The sequence below is a fragment of the Monodelphis domestica genome, chromosome 2 (genome assembly GCF_027887165.1).
Source record: "Monodelphis domestica isolate mMonDom1 chromosome 2, mMonDom1.pri, whole genome shotgun sequence".
NCBI lineage: Eukaryota > Metazoa > Chordata > Mammalia > Didelphimorphia > Didelphidae > Monodelphis > Monodelphis domestica.
In genome coordinates, this window is record NC_077228.1 from 241088613 (window position 1) to 241113270 (window position 24658).

The window sequence follows — 24658 nt, forward strand, 5'->3', positions numbered from 1 at the left end:
AGAAAATTCGAAATGGGCTCATGAATGGAGTCATTGGAAATGACTGAACAACAATACATTTAGCATGGTGCCTGGAACACCATGAAAAAACAAGCTTTTTCATTCATTCATTAAATAGCTAAGTATACATCAATCAATTTCTAAAGGTTATAAATTTGACATTGAAATGTTTAACCATCAGGTAACAAAAACAACCACCAAAATTACTTTTACTATTTTCAAAATTAAAATTAAAAGGGAGAAAAAATTAGTCACAAAATATATTCTGGAAAGTATTCTGGTTGTAGGTAGTCCTTAATCAGGGTCAGTTCTGCTGGTGGTATTCACATTTTCCCTACACTGAATAAACTACAATTGAACAAAAAAAAAATGCTCATGTCAGGAAACTAATCATTCAACTCCTATTGTGGGCTGAATAAATCTAAATGTTTATACATACAGTGCTAAAAGATTCCTCTAATGCTCTAAATACAAAAGCATTCGCTTGTTAACCTTCACATGACTGTTACTAAAAATATGTTGTTATAGCTTCACAACTGACTATTCAACATATTTTGGAGTTTTATTATTGATTTTCAAACTATTTTCTATGTTGCCAAGGAAATCCTATATTTTTACCAACCACAATGCTTTTACTGCCCTAAGCTACTATTATATTTATTGCTTTTTTTTAAACCACTTAATCACATAGAATATTACATAGCTATTTGCATATTTCATTATGGGTATATAATTCCCACTTTGACTTCCCAGATCAAGACAGGTGCTTGAGGCAGGCAGCTCAGTTCCCCCACAACTGCTCCAATAAAAAACATTTTTAAAAATATCACAACAGACCAAATAATGAAGAAGAAATCCCATGAAAAAGGAAAACAGCAGCAGCAACCTAGAAAATTTGAAGGGAGGTTTCCTGGTTTTAGATCTTTGCTTTGACATTAAGTGTTCTAAATTTCAAAGTGAAGAAATTCAATGAAGTGGGTTAAAAAAAAAAGAATGATTCTCTTAAGGCAGAAAAATATTGTTATCAAATTAGTGTATGAATGGATCAATGAGATTCTCACTATCCCTACCTACCATCTAGGAAACCACAGGCAAGGAAATAAGACTGGCAAAATCACTAGGTAAAGAAGGCTCTGTAGAGTTCAACTTTAGCCTGGCATAATGAAGAGACAAGAAAAGTATAGAATAAAAATGGGAGGTCCTTAGCCTACGGCTACTCTAATTATGTCCGAAGGATGGATGGAGGGTCAAACAGCAGTGGTAGAATCTAGGTTTTACTTATGGCCCAGGCAAGGGAAGACTGAGTGTGTCAGGTGAAGAAGAGTTTGATGATAAAATCATCCCTGCTATATCCTCTCAAGAGCCACTGCTTTAGCTGAGACAAAAATAGAGATAAACCCAGCACTACCATCCATGTCAGTCAGTGTTAAAATTCAGGAGTTATAGCAGCAAGAATCCTAAGATCTCCTTCAACTATTATAGTAATCCCCAGAATCTCAATGGTGCTCCTTTACCACCACTCCTTAAGATCCCAAGTGGGTAGAGAAAATAATCAAAAGTATCACAGTCTTGCACTTAATTTACTTTATTTTGATAAGTGTCTAACTGTAACAGAACAAGAATTTTCTATCTAAGGGTTGAGCCTAACACAAAGCTCCACCCCAGGAACTAAGCCTGGAGAGACAAGCAAGTCAAGAAGACAGAAACCAATATAAAGAATTAAAATATATACAAATAAATATACATATATATACATATAATATGTATCCAAAGATACATGAAAATCTAATCTAACAGGAGAAAATAAATCAGAGGCTCAAAAGAAAAAATAGATTTTCAGCAAGGATTCCATGAATACCTATAATGAAGCAAAGAATAAAAATTAAATGTAAGCTTTGGATAAAAGAATTGGAAGGAAAACAAAGAGAAAATGATCACTTATACCCAAGTAACAGATTCCCTAAAAATTAAACCAAACATTAATCAATAATTCTAGGACAGCAAGAATTGCTATAAAAAAAAAATTTGAAAAAGTTAAGATATAAGATGCTATCAAAAATAGCTGAACTAGAAAATAGGTTAGAGTGCTAAATAGGGATTAACAGATTTGAAAAAAACAAACAACTAACCCTGGACTATTAATTCAGGGTATCATATGTATAAATATCCTAAAATCCAGGATTTGCAATCTTTTGGAGGAATTTTAGAAGAAGCTCACCAACACCTCGAATAAGGAAGATTAATCTTTTGAAGAAGGTGCCATGGAGATGCCTACAGAAACCACACACTACATCAAGAGATTCAGAATGAACTGAACTGAAGGGGGCTGAATACATTTATTTTGAATGTAAATTCTTATGCCAAAGGGGAATGCCCCCAATTGGCTTTTTTGTCAATGTGTCTATTAATTTTCTGTTTTTGTTTTCTTTCTCTTCTATTCCCCTCTTCCCAGGTTGCTGCAATTTCCCCTTTAAAAAAAAAAAAAGTACAATGTTTTATATCCCTTTAGCAGGAGAATCCTTAGAGGCATAGGTTGGTTATTTGAAATGATTCATTGGGGAAGACTAGGCATGTTAATTTCCCAAGACCCTCAATTAGGGAGATTCCAACATGCTCATCTCCCAATAGAATCACAGGGTGGGCTGTGAGAAGGGAATGTGTGTGTTGATTTGATCAGTCAGAGATTTGAACTTCCCTTCCATTTGTTTTGAATTTGGGTCAGTCAGCAACAATAAATTGATCCCATAGGGCCTGCTGCCTCCCTACCCACCCAGTGGTGCCATGCTAATTGCGGAACTGGGATTGGTTCCTGGGGAGTGTGGTAAAGATTTATAAGCTGAAACCCAGCAGGAAGCTTGTTTGCAGAGGCTGAGATTCAGAGATAAGCACTGAATTGTTAGGCTCTGGATTATTAAACTAGGAAATTCTTTACTTCCTTTCTATATTTCTTTTATTTTCTTACTAATAAATCTAGCTATTAACAGTCTTGTGACTTTAGGCTTAATTACAATTTTGGCAACTAACCATTACACATCAATGAATTCTGCCCAGATCTTTTAGAACCAGAGGACTAAGTGAAGGTGAGGAAAAAAATCAGTAACCTTCTCCCAGAATGAAAACACCCAAAATTAAAATCCCAAGAATGTCAAAGCCAAAATCTAGGGCATCCACGTTTAAAAAAAAAATGGCAGTCATCCAAAAATCAGAAGCAAAGCAAAAGTACCAAAAAGACAGTCAAGATCATACAGAAACCTGGCAGTTTCTAGTAAAAATGTGAGGACATCTTAGAAGATACCATAAAAGCAAAAGATAGAGGCTTTTAACCAAGAATTTAACTCTGCAAAGCTGGTTATATTTATAGAGGGAGAAACATGTTTTATAGTTAATGAAATGAAGAATGTGAAAGTATTTCTGATTAAGAGAAGAGCTGAGTAGGAACATAGAATTACAAACACGAATCCAGAAAAAAATGGAAAAGGTAAACTTATTTTAACAAATGTAAGGAGCATATAATAAACAGGCTTACATCCTTATGGGGGGAGAAAAACCACATCCGTTAAGAACTTCAATGTCTTTAAAAGAATATTTGAGGAAGGGTGACTAGGTAGTAAAGTGGTTGAGCACCAGGACTAGAATCAGAGGACCTGGAGTCAGATCTGGCCTCAGACACTTTCTGTGACCCTGGCCAAATCACTTAACTTTTGACTGCCTAGTTCTTAATGCTCTTCTGTCTTAGAATTGATACCAAGACAGAAGACAAGGATTTAAAAAAATAAAGAGTATTTGAGGGAGTTATATTTTTTCTTTTTAAAGAGTACCTGAAGATGACCTGGTTCAGATCTGAGGGTTTAATGGAAAGAAAAGAAATATGCATGTAGACAAAAGAAAAGGAAGGGGATGGAACATAGGAAGCACAAGATTACTTAAACATGGAGAAAGGAAAGAAATAAGCAGGTATGAGATGAATCTCAATTTTATATGAACCAGATGAAAAGGAGTAGAACACACATATCCATTCATCCAAATACATAAAATCTGATATAGAAATATATCAAATAATAAGGAAATGGATGAGGAGGGAAACTATCAAAAAGGAGATTAATGTTGAGGAGGGAACAGTCACAAGCAAAACAAACTTTAAGGAGGGAACAAACCAAAGAACTGGAAACTAACAGAGTTTATCAATTAGGAAAACAAATGTAATGGAATGTCATTGTGTCATAAGAAATTATGGAAGAAATGACTTATAAGAATCCTGGGAAGCAGGAACTGGTACAAAGTGAAATAAATATAACCAGAACTATAACTTAAACAATAACGAAAATAGAGAAAGACAATTTTGAAAGACTGCAAGATTCATCAACTATGTCTCTAGAGGATTAATGAAGCACATTACCCCTTCCTGACAGATGTGATGGTGCAAAAGGTCTTGGTTATTGTGTAAATTTATTTTGCTTAACTACATTTATTTATCACAAGAATTTTTTTCCCTTCAGTTTTTTCCTTTAGTTTATTATAAGAAGGAATGGGCTATATGTGATACCCTCCCCTCCAAAAAGGAAGCCATTGAAACATTTTTTAAAGTACACAGAGGCATAGAGAAGGACGCACAGACAAGCAGAAGAGTTCTGGATATATTGTATACTTTTTAAAAAAAAAGAAAGCTACATAGGATAGAAACTCAAGGTCTCAAAATCGTGTGTGTGTGTGTGTGTGTGTGTGTGTGTGTGTGTGTGTGTGTGTTTTATTTTGCATGTGGAAGTGGTGGTATTCAAATTCAGAAAAAAATTTTAAATCTTTTAACAATTTCCCTGACAACAAGATAGTAAGTTTCCTGAAGGTACTGCCTATTCTTATACTTATTTTACTCATTTTATTTAACATCACCTACTGCATAGTCCTATAGAAAAAAAAAACACATTATTTTTGCTGACCTAAATGAAAATCTACAGAGAGCTTCTCTTACATCTGAAAATAAAATAGCTTTTTTTCCTCAGGATCTCATTTATGTATGTTTAGTCTTAAGAAACCAATTGGTTTACAATTTAATAAGCAAAGAAATCTACAAATCATGATGCTATCAACCACTTATAAAGTTAATAGATTCACTTACATAAAACAAAATGATTGAGAGTTTGCCAACAATTTCAACTTCAACAGATACAAGCCTCATGAACTGAACACGAATTTTACTAATTTGGCTGTAGTCCTTAGTTTGTGAAGGCTATTCTGAAATCTTGAAACTCGGTGGGGAAGAGTATCTTTGACCCAGCATTTTGTAGTTGTGAGTTTTTATAAGTCTTGTGCCAAAGCAAGTCTGTGCCAATGATGGGGCCCCCTCTCTTTTGCATTTCCTATCCTCAACTATCTTGTAAGTATCAAAAGGTATAGAAGTCTACAGTTACAGTGGTGACAATATACACAATACTTCTAAGCTGGCTGACCATAAGGGAAATGTCTGGGAAAGAGAAAATGGACTTTGCAAAGAAAGGACTGACCTAGTTTTAGCCATTTTACTGCCAAGCTTTTACCAGCAGAGGGTTTGGAGAAAGCAAGGAAGAGGTGAAATGTAAAAATGCCTAATAGTCCTGTAAACTGTATTATGCCCTAACATGCCTTCCTACTAACTATATGTAGATATGCTACTAAATACTATGTAAATAATACTGCTGATGTGTACTGTGATTCTTTTTATGATTATAATTGTTCTCTGGGTAGGCCTAAATTAATTTACTGTACCTGGTTTATATTATACACTGAGTACCTCTTTTCCTACTTCCCGTTTGGAGGAGGTCCTTGTACCAGAAAGAAACTGTCTCCAAGATGGTGGTAAACTGAGGTAGTGTGGAAAAAGAGTTTAATCTTAATCCCACTGATGAGAAGATGGCTTCCCTAGCACGAACACAATTCAGGACTGTATATGTTTGGACACAGATCTTGCCCCTATCCACAGCAGCATTTGCTCAGTGTTAAGCTATACCAACATATATATAAATACATTCTATGACTTCTGCCTACCCACTTTAAAGAGATACTAATTTAAGGGTCTTATCAATTTTAAATCATTTAACTAAGGCATTGTAGCATCTTTAGGACCTAATTTAGGGACATATATGCTTTAAAGCAGATGTTCATAAGAGAGAAACTCAATTTTCCTAAGAGAGTCTTACTCTTTGGCAATGAAACAACAAAATTAAGAGACCTGGACCCTAGTTTCAGCTGCCAGTAACACAGTCACAAAAGCAAGTCACTTTGCTGTCTGGGCTTCAGTTTCCTCATATGTAAAATGAAGAGGTCAGACTTTTACATTCACATTCTAGCATTTATGACTTCTTAAAAGCTAAAAACTTAAGCAAAAAAAAAAAAAAAACCTTAACTACTTTACAAATATCTGGATCTGTAATGTTAGTGATAGAAATAAAAGTTTGACTAGAAAATGTGTTTTAACTGATTGATGTGTTTGATTGTGTATTTGAAACTATGCCTCATGAAAAGGATGATAAATTTCCCAAAGATATCTATTCAATTAAAAAAAACATTTATTAAGCACCTAGGTGTTAGATGGGATTCAAAATTTAGGTAAGATATAGCCCTTACCTTCAAGGTGGTTTGTAAGAGGGCTATGATGCATATTATAACTATAGTACAAAACAATACATAAGAAATACATGAAAGAAATTAGAAAATGTGTGACCTTCAAGTCAGAGAAGACATAAAGGAGAGGGGAATGATCATCTCTAGGGAGATCAGATATATGATTTGGGCTTTCAAAGATGAATATTAATTAAAACACAGAGGTAAATCTTAGGTGTATATATAAGATAGTGTGAAAAAAGGCATAGAGGTAAGAAAGTACAGGATAGGTAAAAGGAAACTTGAGAAGTCAAGACTGGAATATCATGAGATTAAGATTACAGAGTATAGAGCCTTAATTGCCAAGTTAAGGAATTCAAATCTTACTCCACCAGCAACCAGGAGTCACTGTAGGTAGTACCAAGTAGGTAGTACCAAGCAGAGGAAACACATGAGCATAAGCAATAACAATCTGGAATAATGGATGATCAGAAGGGGAGGAAAGGGGAAAAGGAAAAAGGTAAGGAAGGAAGAAATGTCTGGTGATTTTCAAGTACCAACCCCTAAATGATGATTATATCCATGATTTTTATTTACTTTAATGATAAATCTGTAATAAAGCAAAAGCAGGAAATTCTGACCTCAATAAATAATTCATTATATAACTCAATAAATAAACCATATTAGATTTGCTAGTGTTGTTTCTACCTTTTAGTGTGAAAGATAAATTTGAGAACATAAAAAAAAATAAGTTAATGAATAAGGAAAAATCAGCTCTCAGTTTCAAAGGCGCCAATAATTTAACCACATGAGAGAAAAGTATGAGCTATGACATTATCTAAAACAATGAACTAGTATGCAAATAGTAGTAAGGAGACCAATAAATCAATATTTTATCTCAGTGATTAAGTGAACTCACTTTTTTTCTTATTATATTCCCACACAATAGATGTCAGTCACTGCTCTTAGAGAATTTCACACACATTTGTACACATGCAAAATCAGTCTTGGTTAGAATGCTATGAGCCAAATAGGCAAAGGACACACAGTTTTATTAAGTTCACTACTCTATCATCTACATTCTCTTGGAGTAAGGAATACTATCCATCAAGCAATTACAACTATGGAGCTTATCTCATCATTGCAAACAAATGATGATTATATTATATCCTGCCTTTAAATGCTGGTTTTCTTCTGTGACTACAACTAACAATTGCATGTACTTATTTTGTGAGATGCAAATAAAAGATTATACTTTAAGAAGAACTATTTCTTGTCAACAGTGGAATACCTTGAAAAATAACTTCAATGTGATATTATAATCTAGTATCAAGAGTAGACAGAAAAGTATACGATAAACCCAAAGATCCCAGCTTTTGGGACAAAAATCCATTATTCGATAAAAACTGCTGGGAAAATTGGAAGACAGTGTGGGAGAGACTAGGAATAGATCAACACCTCACACCCTACACCAAGATAAATTCAAAATGGGTGAGTGACTTAAACATAAAGAAGGAAACCATAAGCAAATTGGGTAAACACAGAATAGTATACATGTCAGACCTTTGGGAGGGGAAAGGCTTTAAAACCAAGCAAGATATAGAAAGAATCACAAAATGTAAAATAAATAATTTTGACTACATCAAACTAAAAAGCTTTTGTACAAACAAAACCAATATAACTAAAATCAGAAGGGAAACAACAAATTGGGAAAAAATCTTCATAGAAACCTCTGACAAAGGTTTAATTACTCATATTTATAATGAGCTAAATCAATTGTACAAAAAATCAAGCCATTCTCCAATTGATAAATGGGCAAGGGAAATGGATAGGCAGTTCTCAGATAAAGAAATCAAAACTATTAACAAGCACATGAAGAAGTGTTCTAAATCTCTTATAATCAGAGAGATGCAAATCAAAACAACTCTGAGGTATCACCTCACACCTAGCAGATTGGCTAACATAACAGCAAAGGAAAGTAATGAATGCTGGAGGGGATGTGGCAAAGTAGGGACATTCATGCATTGCTGGTGGAGTTGTGAACTGATCCAACCATTCTGGAGGGCAATTTGGAACTATGCCCAAAGGGCGACAAAAGAATATCTACCCTTTGACCCAGCCATAGCACTGCTGGGTCTGTACCCCAAAGAGATAATGGACACAAAGACTTGTACAAAAATATTCATAGCTGCGCTCTTTGTGGTGGCCCAAAACTGGAAAACGAGGGGATGCCCATCAATTGGGGAATGGCTGAACAAACTGTGGTATATGTTGGTGATGGAATACTATTGTGCTAAAAGGAATAATAAAGTGGAGGAGTTCCATGGAGACTGGAACAACCTCCAGGAAGTGATGCAGAGCGAGAGGAGCAGAACCAGGAGAACATTGTACACAGAGACTAACACACTGTGGTATAATCGAACGTAATGGACTTCTCCATTAGTGGCGGTGTAATGTCCCTGAACAACTTGCAGGGATCCAGGAGAAAAAAACACCATTCATAAGCAAAGGATAAACTATGGGAGTGGAAACACAGAGAAAAAGCAACTGCCTGAATACAGCGGTTGAGGGGACATGAACAGAGGATAGACTCTAAATGAACACTCTAATGCAAATACTATCAACAAAGCAATGGGTTCAAATCAAGAAAACATCTAATGCCCAGTGGATTTACGCGTCGGCTATGGGGGGTGGGGAGGAGGAAAAGAAAATGATCTATGTCTTCAACGAATAATGCTTGGAAATGATCAAATAAAATATATTAAAAAAAAAAGCTTTAATATCAGGAAAATTACATTCAGTTCACATTGTGCAAAGAATCAATAATATTATTACAAAAAGATGATCCCCCCCAAATCTGTATAGACATATATGAAATGATGCAAATTGAAATGAACAGGCCAGGAGAATGCTGTATGATCAGCTGTGAATGGCTTAACTGTTATCAGCAATGCAAGCATCTGGGACAATGCCAATGGACTCATGATGAAAAAGGCTATCCACCATTATAGAAAGAAGTGAGTCTGAATACAGATTGAAACAATCCTTTCTTTTCTTTATTTCCTCCATGAAGTTTCCTCTAGTGTAAGCAATGTATCTTGTTTTACATAACAAATATGGAAATATGGATTTTATGATGACACATAAAGAATATATATTATGTTTCTTGACATATTGTGGAGAGGAAAGGGAGACAACATGAACCTCAATGATTGTTAAAAATTAAATCTACATGTAATCTAAAAAATTGTAAAAAATAAAGAAATTAGTGTGATTGTAGATTTCTCAATCACATTTTGTTCATATATTTTAGAGAGCGAATTTTCTAAAATTATACTCAGAAGTTTCTATTATAGATATCATTATATATCAGGGTATGTTGAGCATATATTTTATTATGACAGATGATTTTTTAAAAAATTTATTGTTGTTCCTCCTTTCCCAAAAAAAAAACAAAAAAAAAGAGTAGACAGAAAAATCAGTCAATGTAGACCACATAATCTCTAGCTAACCAAATTCTGTCTATATTCTCATGCCTTATAGCAATTAATGGCAAACTTTTAAATATTGGGTGCCCAAACATCAACCCTCTTACTACATGTGAGCTCTCCCACCCCAACCCCCACCCCCGCCTTACCCCAGGCAAGAGAGGGAGGCTCCCTTTGGGCTGCTGGGCAGAGGAATGGCTGATGTGAGAAATATTCTCAGGTGTGTGTGGAGAAGGGAAGGGATCAGCCCCCTCCAGCATGTTCCAGCACATATGCCATAGGTTCGCCAATATGGCCTTATAGCATACAAGTGATCCCAGTTTCATAAAAGCTATTATAAAGGAGTAGAAAGCTGCTTTGCATCCTACCAAATGGGGAAAGTTTTGCATGTAAACCTAGCACTGGACTGTATTCAAAGATCAGCTTAATTAAATTAATAAAGGTTTATCAATAGAAGACCAGCAATCAATTTCATTTTTTTCTTTTTCTTTTTTATCACAGTAATTTGTAAAGCCTACAAAATGGCTTAGAGAAGCTGAAATCCACACTGACAGGAAGAATATCCACACTGTAGTTATTTCAAAGTACTGAAGTATTATATTTTAAAATTACCTTGGGAGTCACTAAAAATGTCACACTGTGCATAATCATTGGCTAGCATGAAGTCTGCAAATGTATTTTTAAATAGTGTTTATAAATTCCAGGCAATTTAAGGGCAAATAACTTAATATGTGTTAAAGAATTTAATCATGGTTTGTTTTTTTTAAATTATAGCCCAGGAGGGAGTATAAAAAAACTATAATAAACATTATATAAATTACTGACTCAAAAAGAAAACACTAATGAATAGAAACAACTTATCCAAGTAACCAAATAGAATCTAATATTCTTTAAAACTTTTTAATGATACAATTAAAAATTGCTATATTTTGCTTGAATTCTAAAAATCTAAAATATTTAAAGAAATTACTACCGAAATATATAACCAATTATGAAATGTCAATACTATACTTTGCAATTCAGCTAATATTATCTCTCAAGTCAAGCTCCTCCAAGAATATCTGAGTTATTTCCTAGAAAATTCTACTCTGGCCCTACTTTTTGTGAAAAGCTTTAATGCTAAAAAAACATTTTATCAATGACTTTCCCTCCCCTCTCCGAAAACAAAGATAAATTTAACCAATCTCAAAGTTTATAAGATTGTTTCCTAATTTCACTAGGAAAACTGATTTCTACTTTATTACTATCAAAAATGTGATTTTTCCAAGAATGCATACCTACATTTTCAGGAGATAGTACATAACAAAATACAAAGGAAATAATAATGCAGATCAAATGATGCTCTATTAAATAATTTCACAGTAAATTATAGTAATACATGGACTTGAGTTTTACTTGCAAAATGTGTCTTGTATCCAAAATCCCTCCAAACATTGTACAATAATACTTCTTCGAAAAAAGAGAGGATGCCTGCCAGTGTTTGTCAAAAACTTTGTTACAAGATGCACAGAAGAGGGGTGAAGGTATGAAAATAATATTAACATCAAATATCCTAAAAAATAAACAATATATATTTAGGAGATTGGAGGCAAAAAAATGACCATTTTGGAAAGGAAAAGTGTTGCCAGATGATTAGGAAGTATAAGCAAATGTGAAATTAACCATTTTTAATGTGTGAGATGATCTCAAATCACATGGTGTGATTTAGCTGTTCATGTATTAACTAGAGAAACCCGAGAACAGACATTTGTAAAATCCAGATAACAAATTTCTGAACCAAAGTTATTTTGGATATATGTAGAGAGACAGATAGGCAATATTACTATTCTCACACAAATTTTCAACAAAAAAAAAGAATATACCACCCTTATTTGCCAATACAGTTTTAACAATATTGTAATGTTAAAGCTAACAAGGGAATCTTTTAAATAGACCTCTAGGTATATTTCATTTAAAGTACTGAATGTGTAATATATTACATATATGTGATTTTCTGAACTACTACTATACCATGTAAAATTATTTAATTGGAAATATTCTGGGGGTGGGAGGGAGAACAAATATTTATTAAGAGCCTGCTATGTGCCAGGCACTGTGCTAATTAAGCACTATACAAATATTATCTCATGCAGTCTTTACAACAACACTAAGAAGTAGGTGCTATTTTACATTTTACACTTAAGGAAACTGAAGTAAACAGAGATCAAGTAATTTGCCCAGGATCATATAGCTAGGAAGAGTCTGAGGCTTCATATGAACTCAGATCTTCCTTACTGTAGGTCTAGTGCTTTATCCACTGCACTCCTTGGACTGATTCTGCATACACTGTTAGGACAATCAGAAATCTCTTTACTATCAATTGTTGTAGAAAGGAAGGTATTTTAAAACTAAACAGTTTTATTTATAGCACAGCTGACAGATTTAACTGACAAGTCTGGCAAAAGCTAGAATGGCAGTGCAGGGCACATGAAACTATCTCTACCATCTTACCATTCTCCTGACCTCCAGCCTCACATCTCTGTCTATTGGCCAATTTGATCTATATCTCTTATACATTTGAAATTCAACATGTCAAAAACTGAACTTATCTTTTCCCGAAAATTCTTTCTTCCTAATATTTCTATTATTGAAATTACTGCTATTTTTTCAAACACCAAGGTTCACAATCTCAATGTCATCCTCAAATCCTTATTCTCTCACCATCCACCTCTATTATCCAATATGTTGCCAAGTCCTATTGATTCCACCTTCACAACATATCTCTTCTGATAGTGCAGGCACTCATAATCTCATTCATGGATTATAGCAAGAGATCTGCTTGGGTCTCCTTATCTCAAAGCCTCTCCATAGTCCATCCTCTACTCAACTGCTAAATTTTGGATTTAGCAGTCAAAAGATCTTTGCCTACCTTGGAGAGAACAGTTTCAGTTGAGGAGTAAGGGAATAAATTAAACTGCTAGGAATTATAAGTAGGAGATGAAGAAATAATAACAACAGCTTGCATTTACATAGCTATCATTCAGATATTATAAATATTCCACATAATGTAATAATTTAGTATTGTTATATTATGGTGTACCTTGGAAATTTGATCTTATTTGATCCCCACAAAAACCCTGAAAGGTATTATTAATGCCTTTAATCAATTAAAAACTCCTTTTTTTAGGTGAGGAAACCAAGATTAAATGATTTGATTAGAATCACACAGCTACTAAGTATTAGAAAGTGGGTTTGAACACAAGTTTTCTTGACTAGGTTCAGTGATCTGTCATGAGGGGGAGACACTTGCTAGGAGTTTAACTATGAGAGAAGTAATAAAGGATAGTATCTCAAGGGTCAAGTGATATGAATAGGATCAAGCTAAAGGTTTTTTTTTAAAGGACTGGAGAGATGAACATATTTGAAGGTAGTGGAGAAACAATCAATGGATAAGGAGAGATGAAATGAGGGAGAACAGTTAATTGGGCAAGCTCCCAGAGGAAATGGGAGGGGACCCAACAATGTCATGTATTATGTATTACTGTGTAAGCAGTAAGTATTCACTGAGAGTAACTGAGCACTCAAATGTACACTTGCAGTATTTTTCAAGAAGAATAGATAAATCTATTAAAAGTCTGACTATACGAATAATACAGATGGAATGGTGAAGTAGGTCCTATAAGTTGTCAGAAGGGGGCAGGTAGGTGGCTCAGTGAATTGAGAGCCAGGCCTAGAGATGGGAGATCTTAGGTTCAAATCTGGCCTCAGATACTTCCCAGCTGTGTGACCCTGGGCAAGTCACTTGACCCTAATTGCCTAACCCTTATCACTCTTCTGCCTTGGAACCAATACCTAGTATTGATTCTAAGACTGCAGGTAAGGATTGAAAAAAAAGAAGTCAGGAAACAGGTCCTAGCTGTTGCTTTGCTCATTAAGTGTATAACCTTTGACAAATTACTATATTTCTCTAGACCTCTGTTTCTTCATCCATTCAATGAAGAAGCTGGGCTAGATAAGTTCTAAAGTCACTTCTAGTAATGCTAATAATATGATATTTAAGTTATTAGGGAATTCAAGTATTTATGTTAAAGTTTTCACAGATATGTAAATAAATACCAAGAGTTCTGTCTTTTTTTGTCCTAGGGCTTTCTTTTTCATTTCAAATTAGGAATAGGCAAATTATCAGACTCTATTGTTTCCCCTGAATTAAATGAAGAACAAGGACATTTCCTAGCTTTGACCCCTGAGAAGTCATGTAACCCCAATTGCCTAGCCCTTACTGCTTTTCTGCCCTAGACTCAATTCTAAGACAAAAGGTAAAAGTTTAAAAAAAAGAGAAAGAAAAGAAAGAAAAAGAAAGACGTAGGGCCTATAATGAGGATTGATTACTTGGAATCCTAAGATGAAATGACATAAAGATCATTCAATAACTAAATATCTCTACAATTTAAACCACAAAGCTAAAATCTACAATATAACCACAGAACCCAGGAAAGGCCCATTTAACATAAACATTAGTAATACATTTTCAATTTCAGAATCCAAAATACTTTTGTACAACTTAAAAGTTTAAAAAGCAGTATAACAATAACACAAAATTTAATGGCCAGGGTAAGATTTAAATACACTTCAAAGCAAATTGAATAGAATCAAGTTTTTAAATATTCGTTTAAAAAAATATAATTCGACATATGGTATATTCAAATTACTATAATAAGTAAAACTATATTAAAATATCACTAATAATTCCTTTTTTGACTGGAACCCTATTGAAAAGATTATTTTTTAAATCTGAAGTAAAAAATAGCTAAAATGCATAACCTCACCAAGTTATTTTCTTCCCTTGCAAATATGTGTTCTAAGATTTAAAAAATAATAACTAAGATCTACTAAAATGTTATTTTTGTTTAGGAAAATATCTGTTCTCATATACTTAATGAAATTCCTCTAAAATCTCAAAAGAAACAAATATTGATTGATTTTTGTTCATTCATTTTAAGAAAAAAAGTGCTTTTCAAAACATTATTGAAATAATTAAAGCAGAAATTCAACCCTGGGGGCAGCTAGGTAGCTCAGTGGATTGCGAGCCAGTCCTAGAGATGGGAGGTCCTGGGTTCAAATGTGACCTCAGACACTTCCCATCTGTGTGACCTTGGGCAAGTCACTTAACCCCCATTGCCTCTAGCCCTTACCATTCTTCTGCCTTGGAACCAATAGACAGTATTGATTCCAAGATGGAAGGTAAGGGTTTTTAAATTAAAAAAAAATTTTTTTAACTCAACCCTGAAGTGATAAATACAAAGTCTATCTTAAATTAATGCTTCTAAAAAGTGTCTGAATAAAAACAGGGAAACAAAAAAAAGGAATTTTTTTTCATACAAAAAGATATGATGATCCCAGATTACGAATTATTTAGTTAGGTTCCATTTCTGTTTTTAAAGGAAAAATTAAGCAATGGTTAAGAAACAGTACTGCAATTTTTTTTTCAAATAGGCACAGTTTGTCAAAATTATGTCAATTTTACAAAAAAAATTTAGCTTTGAGATGAACTTCAAAAAATACATATATATGTGTATATATACCTATACTCTAGTAGAATATGAAAGCAAAAAGAACAAAGAATGGACAGATGGGGATAAATATTAAAACAGAAATTATTTATAAATCATCAAATTTGTTTAAAAAAATCATTTTTTTGAAATCCAAAAAACTCATCAATAAATTAATATACTTACAGCCATTATTAACTCAAAGGGGTGTTTATACACCCTCACTGGGGATTGGTATTTTTGCACCATGATTGTAATGTTTTAGCAATCTTCAAACCTGCAAAACACATACAAAAACATCATGATAAAGAAATGTAACTCTCTTTGCATATTACATTACACAGCCCCCTCCAACAGCAGCAAAACAAAAGAAGGAACTCTAACCAATAAAGGAAAGAAAATGGAAACAGTCAAGTTTTTAGTCAAATTTAAGAAAAGGTAATTGAATAATAATTTTTAATACCACAACACATGATATTAGTGGGAAAAAAAATCAACATAGCACTGGAGTTCAAGATCCTGAAGTCTATAAAATCTGGCTGTCTGATGAGGGGACATGACAATTAAACTCTTTTGGCCTAAGTTTCTTATCTACTAAAAAGAGTTTCACAAAATTTCTCTTCCCTAGAGGAAAAAAATTCTATCATTCATTAATAGTTTATTCATTTTTTTGACTTCATTAAAAAATATTCTAAACTAGATACTAAGTGTGACATAAAAAGATTAAAAATTTTTCAAACCACAAAATTCAAGTATTGTACACAATGTGAATTTGAGGAATGAAATTTTATCTTCCAATTTTTACTATAATTTTTGAGATTTTCTAGAAACTAAAGATAACATTTTCTCAGACTCATTCCTAACCAAATAATTAATGATCTGTAAATATGTACAGAAATATCAGGGAAGTTTATACTAAAAAGAATCCTTCTATAAAGTAGCTAGCCATCCTCTAGTTTGTTGGATGAATGCCAATATGAATTTTTCTGAAAATACAGTTCTTTCTCACAAACACACTACTGCAGAATTGGAGGACAGCCAGAACCCTGACATCTGCTAAACCCCCTTTATTTTATATGAGGCAGTCAAAGTCTAGGAACATAGAATAGGTAACTTCCCCAACAAGGGAAAACAGCATTTGGGGATATTAAGGGAAAAGGGGATGAATAATAAGGAAAATGACTCGAATCTAGTTGTTCTTATTGCAGTACATATATTTCCTTTCTTATTTAAAAGCAGAAACTAATAACAACTATGTGCCCAATATATAGGAGATATTAATGACATGGAAATAAAACCTAGTTGGGAAAAAAACTGTAAAATCTCTGGGTAACATTCATAAAAATTCAAACATAATCATCATTTACAGTTTAATAGCACTGTCGGCACTTTAATTTCAAAAGGATGCTTTAGTTTAATTTTTTTTAATTTTAAAATTCTCACCTTCTACAGGAAGTTTTTTCCAATCCCTCTTAATTCTAGTGTTACTTCTTATTTATCCAATATATAACTTGCTTTGTATATATTTATTTAAATGGTCCCCATTTAAGTGTTTATTTTTTTGTCCCATCAAGATGCTCTCAAGACCCAAACTCGAGGATCTTTTCTTAACTCTACTACATCTATTGGGTCTACTACAACCTAATATTTGATCGTGGGATCACCCCCTTTACAGTGAACATCTTTAGTTCACCACTCACTATAAAGGGGGTGTTGATTATTATATGTAAAAGGCAACAGTTCTCTAGAACTGTGTATGTGTATGTTAGTGAACCGAAATAGTTGTGATGAGCTACTTTTACTACTCTGATTTCTTAGACTGGCAGGAAAAACCCAGTTATAACACCAGAAAATCTGTTAATATGCTACCTGAGAAACTCCTACCAGTGGTATAATAGGATGTTTGGAACCAAAGAGAACCTGATTACAAAGGCTAAGTGACATCCTTTGGTGGACTGCCTCTACTACAAAACATTCTCTTAAAAATAAACCACTGACAACCTTTAAAGATGTCAGAAAGTTTTGTGAGATTAGATTGTGAAAGAAGTAGAGAAAGAGAAACAGAAATAGAAAATATTTGGGGGTAAGAAAACTAAGAGGGCTACTAAAAAAGCGTAGAAAACACAGATCCAAGGCAGAAATGAGGAGAGTTTATCTCTGGAGAAAAAATTGTAAAGAGGCTGAAAACTCAGTGGTCGTTGAAGACTCAGATGAAACTTGGGTCATCCGAGAATAAATACTAAGGATGCAACAAGGGGCTGAACCCAGAAAGGAAGGGTGAGAGATGATGAGAGGAGGTAGAGGGGGGTAAATGAGAAAAGGCTTAGTTAGAAAAGTGGGGGGGTAGGGGGGGCGGGGTAATGAGGGAGAGAAAAAAGGCTTAAAAGTTAAAGGGTATCAAGACTCCAAAAGAGGAAAGAGGGGAATGTGATGAGGCGGGTGAGGAAGAATATGGGGAAACTTGGAAGGAAAAAGAGACAGAACCTGAAGGGAAGGGGAGAGAAGGAAGAAAAAGCAGCGGGAGTCTGAGAAGGAAAAGACTCAGAAGTGGAGGAAGGTTGGGTGGGGGGAGGTGAAGTGGCTATGGACCCAACCACCGCCCAGGAGAAATGGCCTAGGGATGGAAGTTGGGAAAGCATCCGGAGACCGGGCCCCAGGGGAAGAAAGGATCGGTCAGAGGAAGAGGGCAGGGGGTGGGGATGGTCTGGGGCCGGACCTAAAACATGGACGAACTTATTAGAGGGAGAAGGACACTGGCTCCGAATTTAAGAGATGATTATCATGGACCGGGGAACCCAGGAGAGGCCCGGACCCAGCCCCCGAAAAAGAGTTGGGACGCGGAAGAAAACCCTCAGGAGCAGGAGGCTGGCAGAGCTCAGCGCCGCCGTCCCGACGGCTCCGGAAGGCCGGGAACGCGCACAATGCCCGTCCGCGAGGACGCGCGCCTACCTCCTGTCAGAAAGGCCGAGTTCGGAGCATAGGGCGGCGGGAGGCGCTCATCCCGGCGGCTCCGGCAGTGTTGGAATCGCTGCTGCTCTTGCTGTTGTTCTACTACTGTGACTTCTAAGGCTAATGCTAACGCAACCGCTGTGGCCGAGGGAGTTCCTCCAACCGCAGGTTCCGGGGAGTGGGCTGGGGAGGGGGAGGAGGAACCAGGGAGAAGAGAAAAGAAGGGACGGGTGGTTGTTACGGGTGACGGGAAGGCGGAGCCCAGACGGCAGAAACAAGACGCACATGCGCAGCTGAGTCGAAGTGGGCGGAAACAGCGGGGGACGACCGTTGCTAGGGTGGAAGGAAGTGGGGAGGGGATTTGGGGAGGAAGGGACACTGGGTATAGACGGGGAGGGTCAATGAGAGCGTCCCTTACTGAATCTCAGCTGCGCAGGCGCAAAGAAGAGCTCTGCAGTAAAAGGGCATGCGGCAAGGGCGCGCTCGCGTGGCACAGAGAGTAACGTCACAGCTCCGCCCACTCCATTTGTCGGCGTTCCAGAGGGTGGGGTTAGAGAAAGAAGCTGAAATTTTGGAATTGGAGGACCCGGATGGGGTCGGGACCAAAGGGATCTAAGAGCTTCGGAAAGGGGAGGTGACATTCATGCCGAGATGTTTGAATGACCGTTTTATTTCCTGACTGTCCCTACGCATTCACAGGCACTGGCCCAGCTGCTGAGCTCCCTCCTTGTTTCTTCACTTTTTTATCTGATTTTCAAAAGTCTTTATTTTAGTCCCTCCACCTTTAATACCAGTATAACTTTGGGAAAACCATCCAACCTCCCTGGGTCTTCATTTTCTTTCTTAAAAATGAAGGAATTAGACTAGAATAGATGAACTCTAAAAACCACCTTCAAAATCTGGTGTCTCAGTAAGTTTTGGTTTTGGTTTTGGTCCCCCCCCCAATCTGGAGACAGCACTCCACCTACATCTTGGGGTTCCCTAGCCATTCGCATGCTCTGCAATTGGAAGTGCACTAGGATGGCCAGGGCTGGCAGATGACCTCAGAGCTGAACTATTGAGATAATTTTCTGGTTGTTTTCCCAGACTCTAGTCTCTCCTCTTCCCAATCTATCTTCCACTCTGCTGCCAAATCAATTTCCCTAAAGTGCAGATCTGACACCCCTGCCACTCCCCATTCATTAAACTTGAGCTCCCTATTTCCTCCATGATCAAATAGAAAATTATCTTTGGAGCACTTAAAAGCCCTTCACTTCCCTCCATGTACTCTACAATCTAGTTACACTAGCATTCTTAACATTCTTCAAACGGATATCATCTCCAGATTCCATGACTGTTTTTTCAGAGACTGTCCACCATGCCTGGAATGTTCCTCACTCTGCCTCCTGGCAGCCCTGGCTTCCAGGAAGACTTGATTACAATCTTATAGTTTCTTGGAGGCTTTTCCTTCTTCCTCCCTGCTCACAAAAGCTAGCACCAGTGAACGTGTCTTGTATATACAGTTATTTGTATGTAGTCTCTGCCACTCTGCTTCTAGTGGGCAGCAACCCTGTTTCTGCATTTCTTTGTATCTCCAGTCTGAGTACTTAGCACTTCAGTACGTAATAACTGCTCACTAAATACAGTGGACTAAATTGGCTCTAGCAAAACCCAGTTGTATCTTTTTTTTTTTTTGGTTTACATAAATGTTACTGGACTTCAAAGTCACATGAGGGTACATCAATAGATGATAATGCACAAAGACAATAGTCATTCTCGGTCACTAGAGACTACCATTACTACTACTACTTTAGCACCTAGCTGGATAGGATATTGAGATTAGGGGTAGTGCCTATCTCCCGAGTGAAAAACTGGAATTAAAGCTCAGGGATCTGAATTTCAGAGGATGGGCAGTGGATAATGCCTGATGAATGGGGAAGGGAGAAGGTTAAGGAGTAGTCTAGCTTGAGACCAGTGTTTTAGATAGGTTGAACCAGGCCCAGCTCTAAATTTGAAAGACAGTTGTGAAATGAGATGAGGTGTGTGTGTGGGGGGATCTCCAAACACAAACAAAATAACTATTTTGCCAAGAAATAGGTAGGACTACAAAATAATGATAATTTTTGTTGTCAGATACAATAGGATTTAGCCATCTAAATGAATATAATCATTTTTGGAGACTGGGCAGTAATTCTATTGCTCAGAACATTTTTTCAATTCCTCCTTTGGAATGTGCCTTCAAGGTCAGTTTATGAGTCACAAACAAGAAAGTCAGCCTCTACAGTGTTGAGGTCTATACTGTACAGTGTAGAGTCTGTTTTCCAATGTAGAGTCTATTTCCAACCACAGAGTTTTATAATCTCTGAGTTATTCCATCTCAAAAGACCAAAAATTCCTTCTATAACATCCCTAAAAGTGGTTATGTAGTCTTCTCTAGAGTTCTGCTTCCCTAAGCAGCCTATTCCACTTCAGTACAATTTAGGAAGCTTTTCCTTAATTCTCTCACTTCTAACCTAAATCTTCCATTCTCCTTGACCCTAGAGGAAAGAACCAGTGAGTGGAAATTGTAAATAGGTAATTTTCCTCTTCCATGTAACAGCCCTTCAAATAGTCATAAACAAGTGTCCTGTCTCCTCCCCTCCTTACCAAGTCCATGTTGAATGTCTCCAGTTCCTTTCATTGATCCACAAAAGGCAATCTGATGAGAACAGAATCCACAAACTACAAATGAGTTTGATAGTTTCCTGAAAAAAGTCTTGAAAGGATCACTAAAGAAATGATTGGTGTACATCTAGAAAGGAAAGTAGTGATTCCAAAGAGCTAGTATAGCTTATTATGTGATGAACATATAAGTCATGGGGCAGCTGGGAAGCACAATAGATAATTCCCTTACACAAAGCTCAATATGAGTCAGCAGTGTGATGGCAGTCAAAAAAGCTAATGCCATTTTAGGGTGCATTAGGAGAGGCATGTTGTAAAATGCACGAACTGTCTGGGCGCGTTTTGGATGGCGAGGCACAATACGCATTTGAAGAGTCACTCTAACCAATCGGTGGTCTGTCCAGCATTCAACTCCTCTCATGGCTCTGGTGATCTTTACATCCTGGATGTCTTGCCGGTGTACAATGATGTAGTCAATGAGATGCCACTGTTTTGATCTTGGGTGCATCCACATTGTTTTATATTTGTTCGCCATTCTGAACATAGTGTTCATGATGGTGAGTTTGAACTCTGAGCATTTGCTGAGTAGCAGTAGGCCGTTGTTGTTCATTTTGCCCATGCCGTGTTTGCCGAGCACTCTTTCCATCTTTCATGGTCCTGGACAACGCAGGCGTTGAAGTCTTCCAGTAGTATCAGCTTGTCATTTGTGGGCACTGAGTGCAGGACGGCACTCAGGTCAGAGTAGAACTGCTGGCTGGTCTCCTCTGTGCTGGTCAGTGTTGGGGCATATGCGCTGATGATTGTGGCATACCCGTCTTTGCTGAGAGGCAAACGGATCTTCATGAGCCTCTCACTGATACCCACAGGCAAGTCTGGCAGCTGTTTGAGCAAACTGGTCTTGCTCAAATTCTGCCTTCATTTGAGGCTCTACTTTTCCAGAAGAAGGTGTATCCAGTGGTGGGTTCACTGAGTGATCCCTCTTCTGGTATGCGTATTTCGCTTAAGGCTGCGATGTCGATGTTATATCGCGCCAGTTCTTTACCAATTAGAGCTGTTCTTCTCTCAGGTCTTGGGGTATTCTCTCTATCAAGTAATGTCCTGATGTTCCATGCTCCTAGTAGGAGTTTCTTTGTATTTTTTCTTTTATTTTTATCGCTTAAAGGGGATGACCTGCCAGCCGCAGTGTGCTGACCGGGTGTTTGTAGGGCAGGCAATGTTTGGGACACCTTTTCTAGTCCCCTCCCTTGATTAGGGTGAGCAGTGCTGTCCTAGAGAGGGCTGCTCAGTCACCCAGGATGCTGCCAAACGTCCCTGCTGCCCACAGGGCCAAGCGACCACTGGTCAGTGGGCCGCCTACGTGCAGGATCGTGACTACAACTGCCAGTGGTCACCTCCACCTGTTGCGTCATCACTCCCCCATCGCCGCAGGTCTTGAAGAGGATGGATGGGGTTAGGATAGATGAGTGTGCACAAAGATACTTGTGTGTGAAAGAGATTTAAGTGGAAAAGTCGATGCACAGAGACAGTCCCACTCTCTTGGCATTGGAAGCCTGGGTCCAGTGGCATGAAAAAATTGTTACGTCTGGAGACTTCCTCAGCTGCATTGGATGGCCGTGTTGTCCTTTGTGCTCCAACACGCCCTGAGCACTCCACAGTGCTTCTCTGCGTCGCCCTCTCAGCCGTTGAAAAAAGATTCAAGGATCAGCTAAAGTCAAACTTGAAGTGGGCTGGCATTACACCAAAGCAACTAGAACTTGCTGCCTCTGACAGAAGCAACTGGCGAACCCACATTAACCATGCCGCCACCACCTTTGAAGATGAGCGACGTCAACATCTTGCTGCTGCACGTGAACGCGGACACCAGGCCACAACCGCACCTCCCGTAACGACTGGAGTCCCATGCCCCATGTGCCACAAACTCTGCGCCTCAGCCTTTGGACTCCAAAGCCACATGAGGGTACACCATAGATGAAACTGCACAAAGACAATAGTCATTCTCCATCACGGAGAGACTACTATACAATACAATACAAGGAGAGGCATAGTTTATAGAAACCTGATGATAGGTGGTAGTCCTACTGTATTATGCCCTTGTCAGAGTACTGCATTCAATTCTGAGCACTAGGGTTTTTAAAATTTGTTTTAGCAAACTTGATTCCATATTGATTCCAAATCAGAAGAAGGCTAAGCAATAGAGGTTAAGTGACTTGCCTGGGTCACACAGCTGGAAAGTCTGAGGCCATATTTGAACCCAGGAGCTCCTGTTTCTATGCCTGGCTCACAATCCACTGAGCTACCTAGCTACTTCCTGGGCACTGTATTTTAAGAAAAAGATCTATAAACTGGAGAGGATCCGAAGGAGAACAACCATGATGGAGAAGGTCTTAGTTTATGACATACTAGGATCACCTGGAGGAATTGTGTAGCATTATTCTAGAGCAGAGATGACAAACCTATGGCATACAGAGCATTCTCTGTTGGCACTCACCCTCCCCCTCTCCCCCCCCCCCCAGATCATTACTAGGACGGGAGAAGGACTTGGGTGGAGATGCTCCCTTCTTCCTTTCTGCCACTTCTGATGACATTTTTTCACATCATCCACCCCTCTACTCAGGAGCCCAATGAGATCACTTTCCCCCTCCCCTATGTGGAATAAGGGGGAGGGAGGGGACAGGGTGCACCCAGCACTTGGGGGCTGGGTGCACAGCACTTGATCTCTGGTGCGGGGTAGGGCATGGCACCTGGTCTGGGAGGTGAGATGGGCCAGGGCCTGGTACTCCATCTCTAAAAGATTCACCATCACTGTCCTAGAGAAAAGAAGACATAATCCTTCAGGGTATCACAGTACTGCATTTGAAAGGCTATGAAATAGAGGAGAGATTAGACTTAATTTGTTTTGTCCTAGAGGGCAGAACTAGGAGCAATGGGAGAAATTGAAAAGAGGCAAATTTAAGCTTAATGTCAGGAACAATTTCTTAACAAAACTACCCAAAGGTGGAATAGTTTAGTGGATTCCCACCCCCTGGAGGTCTTTAAGGGTAAACAACCACTTTGTTGTATAATAGTAGGGATTCCTTTTGTGTATTCTTTCCATGTAGGATTGAACTAGATGGTTATTGAAGTCCCTTCCAACTCTCAACTTCTGGGATTCTAATCACAGCCCTTCACTAACCTGGTATTCACTAGCTAGTATCCTCTAGGTATTCACTAGCTTATCAGTTACACTCCTAAAATGTAGTATCCAGAACTGGACATACTTTTTCAACAGTAATCTTACTAGGGCAGAATACAGTGGGATTATCATTTCATTCTATATAATGTTGTTCACTTAATGTAGTCTCCACTAAAACTTGGGGTGCTGGAGCCAACTACATAAATTTTCAGTGTGAGAATTTAGACCTCAGAAATCAAGACTACAAGTCAGAATTTGATTTATTATTTTGTTGATTACCTAGGCTTCAAAAACCATGGTGAAAATGT

General features: G+C 37.3%; 1 protein-coding gene across 8 annotated transcripts in view; it reads right to left on the reverse strand.

The window, feature by feature from the left end:
* Positions 1–18932, reverse strand: part of SEC14L1 (SEC14 like lipid binding 1) — an 81883-nt gene extending 62951 nt beyond the window's left edge. For 2 of the 8 annotated variants that reach the window (XR_008915859.1, XM_056814235.1), the window contains exons 1-2: positions 18539–18930; positions 15776–15866 (exon numbers count right to left, since the gene is read on the reverse strand). Coding sequence is in view for 5 of the 8 variants with exons in the window: in XM_056814235.1 (XP_056670213.1) it covers positions 15776–15838 (63 nt within the window). In the remaining 3 variants the exon portion in view is untranslated. Of the gene's footprint in view, positions 1–15775; positions 15867–18305; positions 18465–18538 lie in introns of those variants that run through there. The other 6 variants (XM_007482964.3, XM_016430748.2, XM_007482969.2 and 3 more) reach the window with 4 other exon arrangements.
* Positions 18933–24658: the final 5726 nt, after the last annotated feature.